This window comes from Solanum verrucosum, unplaced genomic scaffold (genome assembly GCF_900185275.1).
Source record: "Solanum verrucosum unplaced genomic scaffold, falcon-dt-bn FXZP01000127.1, whole genome shotgun sequence".
Taxonomy (NCBI): domain Eukaryota; kingdom Viridiplantae; phylum Streptophyta; class Magnoliopsida; order Solanales; family Solanaceae; genus Solanum; species Solanum verrucosum.
The window spans coordinates 1191-19861 of NW_026020321.1; the positions used below are offsets into that span (position 1 = coordinate 1191).

Here is an 18671-nt window from a genome sequence, read left to right on the forward strand (position 1 = left end):
TGCTCTGATACCACTTGTTGGAATTATGACCTCCTTAATTCTGTAAAGGAACATATACTTACTACTTGTTCTTTACTGTTTTGAAGGTTGTAGTAAACAATCTATAAAATAATAAACAGTTCACAACTTTGTATTATTTATCACAATCTTCAAATAACACAATGAATACACACCTGTGTAATCTAAAGAATTATAAACTCTAATTCCTAACTACCCAAGACAAAAAAAAGTCCGATTTAAGTCTTCTAAAGTCTTCCAAGTTGCTTCAACTTGTTAGACTCGTCCTACGCTCAACACTCAATTTGCAGTCAATAGTAATTAACTACAATTTACAACTTTACCTCACAACTCGCAGCACCCCAAGTAAATTTCAAAACTCTCTCAAACTCTCTTTGGCAATGTTTTGATTGACTCTCTATGTAAATGCGCGCTCTTTCTCGAAGAAGTTATTGCCTTATTTATAGATTTGGACTTGAATCCAAACCCTATTTCAACTCAGACTCCCTTGTACTCGACTTCCTCTTCCGCTTGGAACTTAGAAGCTCACGCGTAGAACTCCTACTTTATTGCGGATACTCTTTTTATTTTCTTTGTCCTTGTCCCAGTCAAACTTGGTAAATAAAAATCACGTTACCACTAACTGTTCCATGCAGCTTTGTCAGTCTTCAAAATACAAAATTTATACGATCTCATGATCTAACAAACACCTATCCTATTTCTAACTAGATAGATGAACTTTTACCACCTGATCAAGAATATGCTATAATATTAGTAGCAGATCTTTTAAATAATAACATATAAATTTATAATGCAAAAATTCATGAAACCCCAAAACATTGATAAGTAAATATGACTAACTAAACAACTCCCAATACCTAATCTAGACATGTATAAAAGCCTCTAAATAGAACAATACAAGAAGACATACTTTCACCAGAAAGAGAGACACATAAGTTGAGTGGATGATTACTCGCTGCTTCATATGAGAGACTTTAAGTCAATCTGCAATGCACTTATGCCCAAAAAAATGTAGTAAGAGTAATATCAGTACAATGTACGTATTAGTAAGAATCATCAATCCACCAAGATTAAATTATGCAACATAACATAAAAATTACAAGTTTGACATGAAGTAGCTATACCACCCCATTCACTCTCACTTATCAAACTGAACATTCTTACCCTTCGACCTTTATTTTACAAGATCAAATATGTAGTGATTAACCCATTTATTATATTTTTGACCTACAACACATAGCAACAACATATTAAAACATGTCAAATTACAGGTCACACAACCATCAAGTAACACAACATATCACATAACTCAGAAAACTCAATATTAACTCACATAACAACACTAAAGTGTATACATACACTAAAAAATTTAGTATGCTCAGTCTATAGTCATGACCTGCAGGAACCAGCTTCATCCATGTATTATACCAGCGTGATACACGCTCTATAATTATAAAAATTATAGTATCTACACTGATACAATACTTGATCCACTAAACAATGATCAATTCTAAGTATACTTGCATCTCAAGAAATTTAAGGATCTTGCCAAGTGGTAACACATTCAATTTCCAACATCCAAATTCATATCATCAAGTTCAATCACATTCGAAGACCAATCAACAAACATTCAATTTAAGCATAAGTGTGACTCTAAGTCAAGTCTTACTCCAAATAACCATACACATCCCTATTCCCTTATCATATTCAATAGCTAAGCAATGACTAAGTTGTCACGCCCCGAACCTACACCCTGGGAGCGAACCCTTGACCTGACTCAACTATCAGCGGAAGACTCACTCAATAGAGGATAAACTCAAAAGATAAACTTTACTCAACTGTCTCAAAAGTAAACTTAGAATAATTTAGAAATAAAACATTCACCGGACAAAATGACAACTCAGGTCTCAGACATCAATAAATGAAATAAAAAGACTCATGAACTACTGTCTATCTATCTATGAAACCTCTAATACTATGATGTATGTCGGGACAAGACCCCCGATCATCCTAACAAATTAAAATAACTGGACAATAAAGAAGGGATCCTCCGGAAGCAAGGAGACTTACCAACAACTCTGGACTCAACTGGATCAACGAAACGCTGGATGCTGATCATGGTTACCTGTATCTGGATCATAAAATATGCATGCCAAATGGTGTCAGTACATGGAATGTACGAGAATGTGAGGAGAAATCTAAACATGTCTTAAGCTTGAATTGGAACTGAAGAAACAACTTAGTTCATCTCAACTTGTCATGCCCCGAGCCTACACCTAGGCGGGACTGGCACTCGAGAACCATTGCTAGCCCCAAGCGAATTCTTGGCCTGGCTTAACAACTAGCGGAAGACTTAATTCAGCATAATTGTACTTTAAAAGTAAACTAAAAGCTCAAAAATAACTGAGAACGTATTATAAAAAAAACATTCACTGGCCAAAGTGGCAACTCAAGTCTCAAACATAACTGAAATGGGAAGACTCAAGAATTAACATAAACTAATTGCCTATGAAACCTCTAACAACTGAGATGGATATCAGGACAAGACCCACGACATCCTAATGAACTAAAATGATAAAGTAATGAAAAAGGGGATCCTCCGAAAGCAAGAAGGCTCACCAACAACTCTGAAGCTCAATCGGATAATCGATGCGCTGATCCTGGCTACCTGAATCTGCATCATAAAAAGATGCAGGCCAACTAGCATCATTACATTGAATGTATGAGCATGCGATGGGAATACTAAACAAGACATAAACTTGAAAGGAACTGAATGAACACACCTAGCTCAACTTAACTCATTTCAATATAAAGCAACAATAAATAAATGCATTATAAAGAAAAACTTTAAAACATTGATATCAACTATGTGTATTAAGAAATATAATAGTAAATTTGTATGTATGCAAAGATACAATATAAACTCTGGATGTATATAAAAATACAAGTAAATCTGTGTATATAATAATATAAAATACTTCTATGGGAGTTTCTCTAATCGACAACCATCACTTAAAAGCTATTGTGATGATACATCATTTTGCCTCACGCTGCCAGGGTCGTCTTATACCTTGTCGAGGGTATAGAACCTGACTACTAAGTGGATCTACTAGTCTATGCTAAAAAGTACTAAGGAATCATCTAAAAAGTATGACCCTTTTATACCCATGATGGTTACATGGTTTATGGGGGCTGGGAGTTGTCTAAACTCTCCCCCATATCGGTGCTCAATACTACTCCCAAAATATAATACTAGCTTTTATGTTTAAAAATGTAACTTATTTCTGTGGTTTGAGATAATTGCTCAAAACTTAGCTCAAAGGCTATCTTGGAAATCAAAGTTTCCTCTCTTGCTTAATTGTGAAAGCATTTACTTTTTACTGAAAAACTAGCTCAAAGGTTCTTTTGGAAATCAAAGTTTCCTTTCTTGCTTAAATGTGAAAATATTTTACTCTTTACTGAAAAACTATCTCAAAGTCTCTTTTGGAAATCAAAATTTCCTTTCTTGCTTAAAAGTGAAAACATTTACTCTTTATTGGAAAACTAGCTCAAAGGCTCTTTTGGAAATCAAAGTTTCCTTTCTTGCTTAAATGTGAAAACATTTTACTTTGTGGGAATACATAGTCCACATATACTCTTTTGAAGAAATGAACTTCAATCTTTACTCTTTACTCAACTCAAAACTCAAGTCTTAAAATAAAGTTAAAACATTTGTAAAAGACTTTTGGAAAACTCAAGTCTTAACTTTCCTTGAATTGAATTATGGATTCAAGGCTCATGATCTCATGTTATGGATGATTTCATGTTGCTTAGACGTACCTTAGAGTGTAGAAATCAACTAGAAAACATAGGTACGTTTCAAGGGAACTCGTACGGAAAGAAGTGGAAAAGGGTAGAAGACCCGGCGTCCCTGGCGCTTTGAGTGGCGCGGGGCGCTAGACCCAAAACTACAAAACTGAGGATGGGGCGCACTGGCTGGCGCGGCGCCCCAGATCCCAAACATCAGAACCCCAAGTTGGGCGTTGTGGCTGGCGCGACACCCTAGACCCTTGCCCAGAAAATCCCCAATTTTTCTTGCTCGTTTTTCAACTCTAAACCCTCTAGATTCAATTGGTTTTCTCCCCAAACACTTAGATTCAACTACATAACCAAAATCTGCAAGAATATACTCAAAACGACATCTAATTTCATGAATTTATATCAAGAACTTCTCAACGACTTCAACAATCAAGAACCCAATAAAAACTTCCAACAAATCCATCAAGAACTCAATTTCTATACTTTCAAGAACATTATTTCGCCGAATAAAATCATGATTGTCGCACGGGTGAACTAACCCAACGCTATGAGATCTCACATACCTCGTAGGGATCAAACCTTGGTGAAATCCACAAGCAAATCTTCAAGAACACGACGATTCTAAACTTCTTCTCCTCTTTTCTCATCTTCTCTCAAAACCCTAACTTATTTTTTTATGAAGCGTAAACTGAATCCAATCAGTTTAGACCCCAACTTAATTACCAAAAATGAATTTAATTAATTGGATAATGAAAAGACCAAAATACCTTTCTAAAATCCGGTTTTGACTTTCCTTATCTAGACAACCCAACTTCAAATGGACATATCTCCGTCATATGAACTCGAAACTGAGCAAACTCAACAACGTTGAAAAGATAATTCAAAGATATTTCCTACGGTATCTTGTAGCATGCCTAACTCATCATGAGATAGGAGTTATGGTCGTTTGAATATGACCCAAAACTCATACTTAGCTTAACTTTGTCAAACTTTCCAAATTTGATTATTTCCAAAAACGGTTTCCTTCTAATTCTAGTTCTTTCGAATATCGGGGTGTTGCACAACTCAACTCAATTTCAACTCATTTCAATATAAAAGCAATAATAGTAATGCAAGTATAAGAAAATGTTTTAAAACAGTAGATAACAACTCAATGTATTGAAAAATACAATGTAACTTAGTTTGTATATAAAAATACAAAATAACTCTGTGGGAGATTCTCTAACCGACAACCATCACTATGAGCTATGTGATGATACAACGTCTAGCCCACGTTGCCAGAATTGTCCTATACTTTGTCGGGGTATAGGACCTACTAACTAAGTGGATCCACTAGTCTATGCTAAAAAGCAATAAGGAATCATCTAAAAAGTATGACCCTTTCTACCCACGTTGGCTACATTGTTTATGAAGACTTTGAGTTATCTGAACTCGTCCCCATATTGGTGCTCAATACTACTCCAAAAATGTAACTAGCTCATATGTTTAAAACATAACTTTTTCTGTGGTTTGAGATTATTACTCAAAAATCTTTCTCTTAATTGAGATGGTACTCAAAACTGCTCAAAAACTCTTTTGGAAATCGGTGTTTCCTCTTTGCTTAAATGTAAAAACATGTTGTATTGGGAATACTTAGTTCTCATATATCAGCTCAAGTCTTAAAATAAGTTTTAAAAGATTTGCGAAAGACTTCTTAAAAGACTCGAAAGAACTCTCAAGACTTGACTCTTAGCTCTTTCCTTGAATTTGAATTATGGATTCAAGGTTATGATTCATGTTATGCGTGATTTCTAATTGTTTAGAAATAATTTAGAATAGTTAGAATCAAAGGGGAGTAAAGGTACATTTTGAAAGAACTCGGACGAACTAAATGAGGGAGAAAGGGTGGGGGCAGACGACCTTGGCGCACTGAGTGGCGTAGGGGGCCAACCCTTGAGCTACAAAGTAGTAGTTGGGACGCACTGGCTGGTGCAAGGCGCCATGCCCCAACCTACAGACACACTTCTCTGACGCAATGGTGGGGTGGCGCGCCACACTCTGTCCAGATCTCTCGACGAATTTTCTTACTCGTTTTCTAACCCTAATTCACCTAGAATCGAATGGTTTCTTCCTCAATCGCTTAAATTCGAATACCCATCAAAAGTACACAAGAATCTACTTAAAAACAACTCTTAAACTCCAACAATTATCTCATGAAATCATCAAATCCATCATAATTGAAGAATGGAAACAATACTTCAAGAAACTAATCAAGAACTGAAACTCTTCAACTTCAAGAACGAAATTTCGCTGAAAATAACATGATTGGCGTGTGGGTAAACGAACCCAAAACTATGAGAACTCACATACCTCTTAGGGATTAAACCCGTGGCAAAACAACATTCGATTCACAAGAAAACTTGATGAACGCCTTGACTTTTCGCCTTTTCTCCTCTTCTTGAACTCTTCTCAAAACCCTAAGCGTATATGGGATTTGTAAAACCGATCCAAATCAGATTTGACCCCAAAATAATACCAAAAATCATTTTAAGTTGATAGGTTAAGGAAAAAACCAAAATACCTCTCTTAAATCCGGGTAACTTTCCTTAACTAAACAGCCAGATTTTCAAATGGTCATATCTCCCACATCCGAACTCGAAAATTAGCAAACTCGGTGGCGTTGGAAAGAGGATTTCAAGTCCTTTCATTTGATATCTTATGGGTCACCTAAATCATCAAGTTATGGTCGTTTGAAGTTGACCCAAAACTCATAACTTAGCAAAATTCTCAAATTGGCTCTTTCCAAATTGATTCTTTCTATTTCTAGCTCTTTCTAAGGCGGGATGTTACATATGTAACATCACCCACACCCTCATTCCCTCATAATGAAAACTCCATATCCCTACTAATTGTAATTATGACCAAAACTTAGATTACAAGTTCATGAAAATCCTTTATCTTTACCCACATTTACATATTCATTGGTAATTCATCAAGTAAGTCATATCAACCTAAAACACTTATCAAAGAAGTCATACAATAACATATTAATACATAATCCAATCTCTTTTACCTAAATTTCATATTTTATTCATCCAAACGTCGTATCTGCATGCTTAATCATGATTCTTCCGTCAAATTTATATTATGTATATGTTTTTCTAACCATAGTCCACTACTCATAAACAATTGCCTACCTGGACACCAAGTTGCACTCAAAAAGATAAATATGTTTTTTTAAATCAATTATTTGGAGTAAGGATGAAATGGATTGTTACAATACGTATATACATATAACAATAATTCTGTTAGTCTATTTTAGGCTCCAATCTTTTCTACTCAAATTAATACCCCCTTGCCCACTCTCTCTTTCACACCAAACACAACTCTATTAAAAAATTGGCCAAACATATACACAGTTCCTCAAACTTGCCCTCATTTTTAGTTTTGACATTTTATAGTTTATCTTAGCCTTGTTCCATGTAACCCTTAGACCATCTCTAATCTATCTCTATTTTACTCTCCATTCTCTATATTTGGAGAGTAAAATAGAGAATGGGCACTCCAACCCCCCTCTATATCACTCTCTATTCTTCATATTTAGAGAGTTGAATAGTAGTTCTCCAAATTTGGAGAACTACTATATATTTACACTCTCTATTTCACTTTTTCAATATTTTATTATTAACATATATTATTTTACATATAATGTCATTATTTAAATATCTAATATTCATAATTCCTTTTAAATGTAAAATAATATTTAAAAAATATATTATTTCACATATACTACTTTCATCCCTAATTAATAGTATTTTAATTTTTTTTCTAATTTTTGTCAACAATACAATTTGATTTTATTATTAATTTTCACTATAAAAATACACAAAATTAAAATGATAAGATGAAAAATTTAATTTAAAACTACAATACATGAGATGATAATTTAAATACAAGATAACAATACAATAATAATTTAAATATAAGATAAAATACAATACAATACATAACATAATAATTAATTTATCAAAACAATAATTTAGTAATCCGGTAGGCCGTTTCCAAATTTAGCACTATTCGAAAAAAAATTAGGGTATGATCCAGAGAATTGCTGCGATTGTAGTTGTGATTGCAGTTTTGATTGTCGATTCTTTTTTCAATTATTCGTTGTTCTTGTTGCATGTAATCACATGCAACTGAAATAAGAATGGAATTAGGGTATGATCCAGATAATTGTTGTCGATTGTGGTTATGTTATTTAGGAATTTAGAATAAAACTAATATTTTATATTAAATAAAAAATTTTGCAAAAATAAAATTTATATCACATAAAAATTATATAAAGTAATTATTTGGGAAAAAGAAAGAAAAGATTTATATTATGAAATAAGAAAATAAGAATGAAATAGAAATAATAATAATATAATATTGAGGAGGAATTTTTTTTTTTTTAATAGAAAATAAAATAGAGAATTGAATTGAAGTTGATTGTCTTAAAAAAATAGAGAACTCTATATTTAGAGAATAAAATAAATTTTTAAGGTTGGAGATGCGACTGGCTGCAAATTTCTATAAAACCCACAACCAGCCCAAATATCTATGCACTCAGCCAAATTTTTTTTTTTTTTTTTTTAAATGACTTCTCTCTGCGCAAATTCTACAATATATTCCTTTAACAGTAACATTTCATTACATTCTAAAAACATTAGTGTCTTCAATTTTATGCCTCCAATCAAAAGGAATAATGTTTATTCCCCATATACTATCCGTTGCTCAAATATTCAATTATCTGACCCTAACTATGTTACGATTTTCGATACGACGCTTCGTGACGGAGAGCAGGCCCCTGGTGCATCCATGACTGCCAAACAAAAGATGGACATTGCATGTCAGCTAGCTAAGCTTGGTGTTGATGTTATTGAGGTTGGTTTTCCAGCTGCCTCTCAGGCTGAGTTTGACCTTGTAAAGTTGGTAGCACAAAAAATTGGTAATCTTGAATTATGTCTCCATCTTATTTAAAATTTAATAGTACTATTATATTGTATCTAAGTGGATTCGCATGTATTTGGGATACATAACAAATTTCGCTCGCCTCTGTCCCATGTCCCTCGCCACTCTCTCATGTATTTGGTATCCCAGATACATGCAAATCACTCTAGATACATGTATCTAGTGTGATTCAGATGTATCTAGAATACATATATGAATCTCACTCACCTCCCTCCCCAATCTAGCTCGCCTCTCTCCCTATTTTAGTGTATCTGGTAGCAAAAGTACATGTATCTAAGTGTAAGACACGTTAGTAACTCTTATTTAGTGATAAAATATGTAATACTTTGAAAGTCTAGGTAATAATAGTATATATCTATGATAGTGAATTATGTCTAATTATTGAATTATACTATGTCTAAAAAGGTAATAACATGGATGAAGAGGGCTATGTACCGATGATTTGTGGTTTGGCGAGATCTACTAAGGAAGATATCGATAGAGCTTGGGAGAGTTTGAAGTATGCAAAGACACCGATGATTCATATGTTTATCGCGACAAGCGATATACATATGAAGTATAAATTGAATATGAGTAGAGAACAAGTTGTGAAGAGAGCTAGGAGCATGGTGGCTTATGCCAGAAGTCTCGGGTTCGAGCATGTTAGGTTTAGCTTGGAAGATGCTACAAGGTTTGTAATATTTGTCATATTTATATTTTTACCATATGGTGTGTATATAATTGAATATGTATTATTTTTGTCAGATCTGATAAGGAGTTTGTTTATCATATTATTGGAGAAGTTATTAAAGCTGGTGCAACATGCATTTGTGTTGCTGATACTGTTGGATGCAATTTACCAAATGAATTTGCACAACTAATTGTTGACATAAAAGCCAATACATTAGGTATCCAAAATGTGATCCTTGCAGTACATTGTCACAATGATATTGGACTTGCTACTGCCAACACATTAGTTGTATGTATTTGTTAGCTTTTAACTACTCCCTCCGTCCACTTTTAATTGTCACAGTTTCCTCTTTTAGAGTCAAACGATAAGAATTGACTAAAATTCTACGATGTATTTTGAAAATTAGTCAATTTGACATTCGAAAAGCGCAACATGACAATTAAAAGTGGATGGAGGGAGTACTTCATTTATAAGAATATAATATATAGTTAGTTTGACTCTCATACCTCGATGGAATTTAGGGAATTTGTGCAGGGGTAAGACAAGTAGATGTAACCATCAATGGTATTGGTGAAAGAGCTGTAAATGCTTCTCTAGAAGAGGTGGGAGAGAATAAACTTTAATTATAAGGACAAATTATATTAATATCTATACTTATAAATTCGTACTTTTTCTATATAGATAGTAATGGCCATAAAATGTCGTGGAAAGGAAGTACTAAGTGGTCTCTATACTGGGATTAATACAAAACATATATTCACCACAAGCAACATGGTATGTATATATAAAGTGGCGTACGCAAAATTTATCTTAAGCGGTGTCACCTATTTAATATATATATATTACTTGTTAAAATTAATCATGCATATAATAATAATATTGTTATATGCAGGTAGAGGAGTATAATGGGCTTAAGCTACAACCACATAAGGTCATTGTTGGAGTTAATGCTTTTACTCATGAAAGTGGAATTCATCAGGTCAATTTTATTTAGTTAATACTATATATATTTATCAACTCAATATTTCAAAACTCTTTTTTTTTTTAACCCATCATCCTAGTGTGACATATTTATTTAACAAAACGAGGAAACAAAGTCTAAAAAGTGTGAGTCCGAACAGATAGACTAAGAAATAAATATGAATCTACGACATCCATATTTCAAGGTTCGTAAGACATTTTAAAAAGGTATCAAATGTCAATTTTTGATCTAGTTAAGAGCCATCTTCTTCCCCATTTTTGAACTACGCTAGCTACAAACAAAAGCGGTCCTTCAAATTTCATTGAATTTTTTTATTTTAGACTTGTTCCTATTCAAGAAATTTACTTATTTTAGATTTGTTTTAACAATCGGCTGCCAAAATTTTAAAATGTATGTAATAAAATTATGGATGACACTACAAAAATGACGAATTAAATAAGAACACATGGTATTTGCGCCAAATTTAATTGTAAAAATAAAAAGCAAAGAAAACTATGTAAAACCTATTTAACTAATTAAAAAGGTATTTGAATTTATTCTACGTACTTAATTTAGGATGGAATATTAAAGAACAGAGGCACATATGAATTTATACCTGCTGAAGATGTTGGATTTATTCGTGCTACTGAACACGGTATTAAATTGGGAAAACTCAGGTACACACTGTTTTATCATGATGATGTTGTGATTCAGTTCGGTCAATTATTTTATAAAATTTATGTCATATTATTTTTTTTGTTATCCAATTTTATATAATCAAAATTACATTTTCTGAAACCGTCTCAATAGTTTTGATTTTTTATTGATATCGGTACGATGCATTATTGTTATTACTATTCTTTTCGCTTTATTTCATTGTTGTTATTGTCAAATTGCTTTGAAATGCTTTACTTAAATCAATAGTCTATCGAAATCAACCTCTCTAACTCTACTAGGTAGGGGTAAGGTCTGTGTACACTCTACCTTCTACAAACTCCACTTGAGGAATTACACTGAATTTGTTGTTATTGATATGATTCAATAGATATTTGTTTGTTTTTTCTAAAATAAATATCATGCATTCTTATATTTTGTGCAGTGGACGTCATGCATTGAAAATTAAAATGCTTGAGGTATGATACATATACTAAGATTTCAATAAATTAAATTATGATAGTATTATTATATATGAATGTGCATCAACAACACTCATTTTATTTTGTCATAGCTTGGATATAATTTTGAGGAAAAACAACTTGGGGACCTCTTTTGGCGATTCAAGTCATTGGCTGAGAGGAAAAAGGTGAATTAAATTATTGATGTTTTTATAGTGCAACACTCAATTTTGTTTTATTGATGAGACTTAGGGTGTGTTTGGTGCGAAGGAAAACATTTTTCAATGTTTTCATGTTTGGTTGGTTTAAATGTTTTCAATTTTATGCCACCCTTACCCCCTACCCCTACCCTAGCCATCCCCCAAACCGCCACCCCCCACCTCCCTCCTAAAGAGTATTTTCTAGTCTCAAGTCAAAAATGAAAGATATGTTATGGAAAATATTTTTCATTCACCAACCAAACATTAAGAAGTATTTTCTACTCACCAACAAAACATGAGAAAATACGTTAGAAATTCACTTATTTTCTAAGAAATTTTTTTCTAGTAGAAAATATTTTCCATCATACATACACACTTACTTAAAAAAATAAAATTACGAGTGTTGCCGTATTATGTGTATCGGAGAGGTAGGGAGATGGCCTCCACTACGCTTCTCCTTATTAATAGTATTATTTAGGTATCACATTGTTTTTTTTATATGTATTATTATCTGTTGCTCACATTTGCTTTGTTTCTTCCTATATTGTTGTCATATTTTCTTTTTTTCATACTTTGAATTATTTTCTTTTTTGATGAGCTAAGTATGTGTCAAAAATAACTTTTCTACTCCATAAAAGTAGGAACAAGGTCTACTTATATCCTACCCTCCAATCTCCATAGATTTCATTATGAAATTACACTCGGTATATATTGTTACATGTTTGTTTTTTTACCTATTTATCTTCTCTACATCTATCTTTTCAGAATATAACAAATGATGATTTAAGAGCGCTCATATTAGACGAAACTATCCAGCCTCAAATTGGCTTGACAACTTGGAGATATGCATGTAAATACTACTACTTTCTTTCTTTTTTGTTGGTTTTCTTTTATTAATTAGCTCAGATTGAAAAACGATAGTTCTATAATTTCTGTTTATGCAAAGGATTTACTGTTAAATGAACGTATTATATGATACAGGAACTTTTCACCTATTGATGGAAGAGCTTATCTAATGTTGCAGTAGCTAGCCCAGGGTTTTGTGCTACATTAATTAATTGATGTATTAAATTTTCTTGAACACTCTTTTAAGTTCTTAGTATTGAACCCCTTGTACTTTCTAAACCCTGAGTTTAAACTTATGTTTGTTGTATATTTTAATAACTATATGCTCTTAAAGAAAAATATGTTGCTTCCACCACTGCAGTTAGGGTACGAACCTATATAAAAGCCTAAAGAAAAATATGTTACAAATGAAACGCCTAAGAAGAGCGAACGTAACACCTCGCTAAGTGAAAGAGCTGGAATTAGAAAGAGTCATTTTTGGAAAGAATGAAAAATCTGGAAAATTGTTTAAGTTAGGAAAAGAGTTTTTGGTTAACTTCAAATGGCCATAACTCCTAGATCAGGATGAGTGTGTATTTCTTGGAATGATCTTTCCAACGCCTCCAAGTTTGTGCGATTCCGAGTTTGTATGAGTAAGCTATGCCCATTGGAAGTTGGGCTGTTGGATTAAGGAAAGTCCAAATCCGGATTTTTGAAGGGTAGTTTGGTATTTTCCTTACCCTTTTATTTTAATTCATTTTTGGTAATTACTTAGGGTCTAAACTGAACTTAGTCAGTTTACGCTTTTGGAAAAAGAGTTAGGGTTTTGAGAGAAGAGAAAAGAAAACGAGAAAAGAGGAGAAAGGAGAAGAACGTTCAAGATTCGTCAAGATCGTCGAGTTTGGCTTGTGGATTTTGTTGGGGTGATCCCTACAAGGTATGTGAAATCACATAGCGTTGGGTTAATTCGCCCACGCGCCAATCATGATTATTTCAGCGAATTTAAGTTCTTGAAAGCTTAGAAATTGAGTTCTTGATGGATTTGTTGAAGTTCCATTAAATTCTTGTTTCGTTGAATTTGTTGAGGAGTTGATTGATCCGAATCTGTAGTTTTAGGTTCGATTTTGAGTAAAATCTGATGTACTTTGAACATTTAATCGACTCTATGTAATGGGTGAAAGAACCCATGGGGTTTAGAGCTGGAAAATGAAGAAGAAATTTCGTCGGTCAAAATTTGGCACTGCCTCCGCATCGCGGAGCCATTCCCCAGATCTGAGAATTTTCATTTCGCGTTGCGGAACTGTCACGGAGCGTTCTGCCTCAAAAGTCGTTTTCAAAACTAAATTTTAAAAGCTTCTCCGCATAGCGGACCCACCCTCAGATATCGATTTTTGGTCTTTTCTCATGTTTAGCTGTCTAAAATCATTCCTAAACATCATGGGATCTTTCCAATCACAAATCACAATCCTTGAATCCATAATTCAATTCAAGGACCAGTTAAGAGTCAAGTCAAGAGCAGTTAAGATCAAAGTCAAGAGAAGATCTTAGAGTTTTCCAAAAGTTTTTCCAAATGTTTTAACTTTGTTTTAAGACTCAAAGTTCAAGTTGAGTAACGAGTAAAGAGTAAAGTTTGAAGTCCATTTCTTCAAAAGTATATGGGGACTATGTATTCCCAAATAGTTTAAAATATTTTTCACATTTAAACAAGAAAGGAAACCTCGATTTCCCAAGGGCCTTCGAGATAGTTTTTCAGAAAAAAGTAATCGCTTTCTAAATGAAGTAAGAGGGGAAACTTTGATTTCCAAGATAGCCTTTGAGCTAAGGTTTTGAGCACTAATCTCAAATCACAGAAGAAGTATGTTTTTAAACATAAGAGCTAATATTATTATATTTTTGGGAGTAGTATTGAGCACCGATATGGGGGAGAGTCAGACAACTCACAACCCCATAAACCATGTAGCCATCATAAGTAGAAAAGGGTCATACTTTTTAGATAAATCCTTTTCGCATAGACTAGTGGATCCACTTAGTAGTTCAGGTCCTATACCTGTTGCAAGGTATAGGATGCGCTGGCAGCTTGAGGGAGATCGTTGTATCATCACAATAGCTCTTATGTGATGGTTGTCGGTTAGAGAAACTCCCACAGTAGTACTTTGTATTTTTATATACATCAGTTTATTTGTATCTTTGCATACACACAGAGTTGACATCATGTTTTAAACAATTTTTCTTTATATTGCACTTGTTTTAAACTGCTTTATATTGAAATGAGTTCAGTTATGTTGAGTTGAGTTGAGCCAGGTAAGTTCTTCAGTTCCTTTCATATTCTTTTCAAGCCTATGTTTTTTTAACATTCCAACTCGCATACTCGTACATTCAATGTACTGATGCCAGTTTGCCTGCATCATATTATGATGCAGACACACGTAACCAGGATCGGCATCCAGCGTATCGTTGATCCAGTGAGCAGTTCAGAGTCTGTTGGTGAGCCTCTTTGCATTCCAGAGGATCCCTTTTGTTTACTTTCAGTATTAGATAGTTCATTAGGATGTCGTGGGCCTATCCCGACATCCATCTCAGTTGTTTTAGAGGCTTCATAGATAGTAAGTCAGATGTTAGATCATTCGTCATCATTTTGTTATTAACTTATATTCAGATTTGAGTTGCCATTTTGGCTAAGTTAAATGTTTATTTTCAAAACATTATGATTTCAGTTTGAGACAGTTAAGTTGTTTAGCATTTGAATTCCTTTCTTATTGCATATAGTCTTCCGCTGAGTAAGTAAGTCAGGCCAAGGGTTCGCTTGGGGCCATCAATGGTTCTCGAGTGCCAATCCCGCCCAAGGTGTAAGCTCGGGGCTTGACAGTTCAGATACATTAGAACAACTTGGGAAATGTTTCCAATAGAGTTTGGAATTTTCAAATATAAGAATTGGTTCATATGCCGTATAAAAAATTAAAATGCATTTAGATAATGCACTAAAATATACCTTATTCCTAGGGTATGAGTACACTGTTTTTGCAGTCAAACTCTCCTACTTTGTGTTGTGATTTCTTTCAAACAATAAGATTGCTTGCTAACCGAATCACAGCTGACGAACTTTTCTAGGCGTCTTTGTGTTCTGTTTCCTACGAATCAGGTGCAAAAATAAAACAGTTCTTCAATTACATAGCTCCAAAATATTTTTCCACTAAAAACATAACTATTTGAATCTTAACATGTCCTCTAGATTGGCCAAGTTCAATTCCATATCCTCAAATTTGTAGATACTGAAAAACCTTCCGTGCATCACAAATGAAGAGGAATTCCAACATAACTATTATAGATTTGATTTTCCTCATTAATTAAACCATGCATCTCACCATTAATAGAAATGCATTGTGCAGATAATAGAGAAAAAATGATTTACAGTCCCCTCCTGATACTGGTTCTTATATAAATTACTATCCCTTTGAAATATCAACCTCAACTTATCAAGAATTCATATATCACAAAGCGTTGTCCATAATATACTCTTCTCCTATTCATCAGTCCAAAATTTTCCAAATTTGTGTTATCCATTACTTCCTATCATACACTTCCTCTACCATAATGGAAGTCACAACACAATTACTTCCTATCCTTGCAGTACATTTTCACAATGATCTTGGACTTGCTACTGCCAACACCTTAGCTGTATGTATTTGTTAGCTTCTAACTAATCCCCTTGTCCAATTTTAACTGTCATGGTTTTCTTTTTTAGAATCAAATTCTACGATGTATTTTGAAAATTTGTCAAATTGACTTTCGAAAAACACAACATGACAATTAAAAATGGATGGAGGAAGTACTTTATTTCTAAAAATACATATCGTTAGTTTGACTCTCATACCTCGATGAAATACAGGGAATTTGTGTAGGGGTAAGACAAGTAGATGTAACCATCAATGGTATTGGTGAAAGAGCTGGAAATGCTTCTCTAGAAGAGGTGAGGGAGAATAATCTTTAATATATTTATATCTATGAAATTATTAATCTATCTCTAGCTAATTAATATTATTGTTATTTCTATTTTATATAGATAGTAATGGCCATAAAATGTCGTGGAGAGGAAGTACTAGGTGGTGTCTATACTGGGATTAATACAAAACGTATATTCACAACAAGAAACATGATATGTATATATATATAATACTTGTTAAAAATTAATTATGCATATAATAATATTGTTATATATACTAAAAAGAAAAGTAAGTCGTATAAATTGGGACAGAGGGAGTATTTAATTAAAACTATGGATGACACAACAAAAATAACGAATTAAATAAGAACATGCAGTATTTGATAAAAAAAATAAATCATAATTTAACTTCTACCTAAAATAAGAAAATCTACTAAAAATATTACTGCAATTCTTCCTTCTAATTAAATAGCTTTATGTTCTCAACTAAATAAGTTTCATATTTTTTTATTTTTTGTGTGTGTTATTCTATGTACTTAATTTAGGATGGAATATTAAAGAACAAAGGTACATATGAATTTGTATCTGCTGAATATGTTGGATTTATTCGTGGTAGTGAACACGATATTAGATTGGGAAAACTCAGGTACACATTATTTTATTATCAGTCTTCTTTTTACATGTTGCTTTGAAATGCTTCACTTAAGTCGAAGGTCTCTACGAGGTAGGGATAAGATCTGTGTATACACTCTACCTTCCATATACTTCATTTACGGAATTGCACTGGATATGTTATTGTTGGTACGGTTCAATTAGGAATTTGATACTATGGTTGATATTATGTGCAGTGGACGTTATGCATTGAAAATCAAAATGCTTGAGGTATAATACATATCCTAATATTTCAACAAATTAAATTATGATATTGTTATATATGAATGTGCATTAACACTCATTTTATTATGTCATAGCTTGGATATAATTTTGAGGAAAAACAACTTGAGGACCTCTTTTGGAGACAAGTCAATGGCTGGGAGGAGAAAGGTGAATTAAATTGTTGATGTTTTCATAGTGCAACACTTAATTTTTTTTTATTACTGGATATTCTTATTTTCATACTTTGAATTCTTTTCTTTTTTGACGAGCTGAGTATCTATCAAAAATAACCTTTTTACTCCACAAAAATACCAAAGATCTCATTTATGAAATCACACTCTATATATATTGTTGTTGTTATATGTTTGTTTTATACCTATTTATCTTTCTCTACATCAAATTTTTCAGAATATAACCGATGATGATTTAAGAACACTCATATTAAATGAAACTATCCAACCTCAAATTGCTTGACAACTTGGAGATACATGCCAAGGACCGAGGGTTTTGTGCTACAGTAATAGATGTATTAAATTTTCTTGAACACTCTAAGGTGGATTCAATCTTTTAAGTTCTTAGTATTGAACTCCTAAACCACGAGTTTAGACTTAGGTTTGTTGTGTTTTTAATAATTTTTTATAAAAAAATTTATGTTCTGCGTTAAGAGGATTGAATTAAAGAAAAATATGATATATTCATGTTGCTTCCACCATTGCAGTTAGGGTAGGAACCTTTATAGAAGCCTAAAGAGGCTTGAGTAAGAACCATCTCCTTTTATAAGCATCTATATTAAGGCTGTAGCCTGGTGCTGAGGCAGGTTATGGATTACTTGAGGATAATATTTGATTAGTGAGACGTATATATGTTATAGAAATGATGGAATAAAGTATGTGTCACGCTCCAAGCCTACATTCTGGACATGTTCGACATTCAAAAACCATTGTTGGTCCCAAGTGAATGTAATGATTTGATTGGTCATTTTTGATAGTTTACTATTTCCCCCCTCCCGATGTTGATCCTGAGTTATTTCTGATTAATTTGTGAAAGTTGGTTTGGAACTTTGAGTAAAAAGTTGTGGGTTTTCATAAGTTCTGAGTTTGAAAGGATAAAGTTGTTAGAAAGTGATTTTTGATGTCTTTTGGAGTTTCTAGTATCGGAATGAAATTCTGTCGATTTCATCAGTCCCCAAATGTGGAATTTGGTCTAAGAGAGTCATCGATTTCAGATTAGGAGTCTTTTTGAGGATTTGAGAACCTAAGTTGAAAATTTGTGAAATTTT

The 18671-nt window shown here is 33.1% G+C and overlaps 1 protein-coding gene across 1 annotated transcript in view; it reads left to right on the top strand.

Moving 5' to 3' along the window:
- The first annotated feature begins 8584 nt into the window (after positions 1 to 8584).
- LOC125835379 (2-isopropylmalate synthase A-like) overlaps positions 8585 to 18671 on the top strand; it is a 115042-nt gene continuing 104955 nt past the window's right edge. Inside the window, exons 1-3 of the mRNA XM_049514504.1 lie at positions 8585 to 8782; positions 9211 to 9475; positions 9550 to 9692. Of these exons, the coding sequence (XP_049370461.1) occupies positions 8653 to 8782; positions 9211 to 9475; positions 9550 to 9692 (538 nt within the window). The 5' untranslated portion in view covers positions 8585 to 8652. The remainder of the gene's footprint in view (positions 8783 to 9210; positions 9476 to 9549; positions 9693 to 18671) is intronic.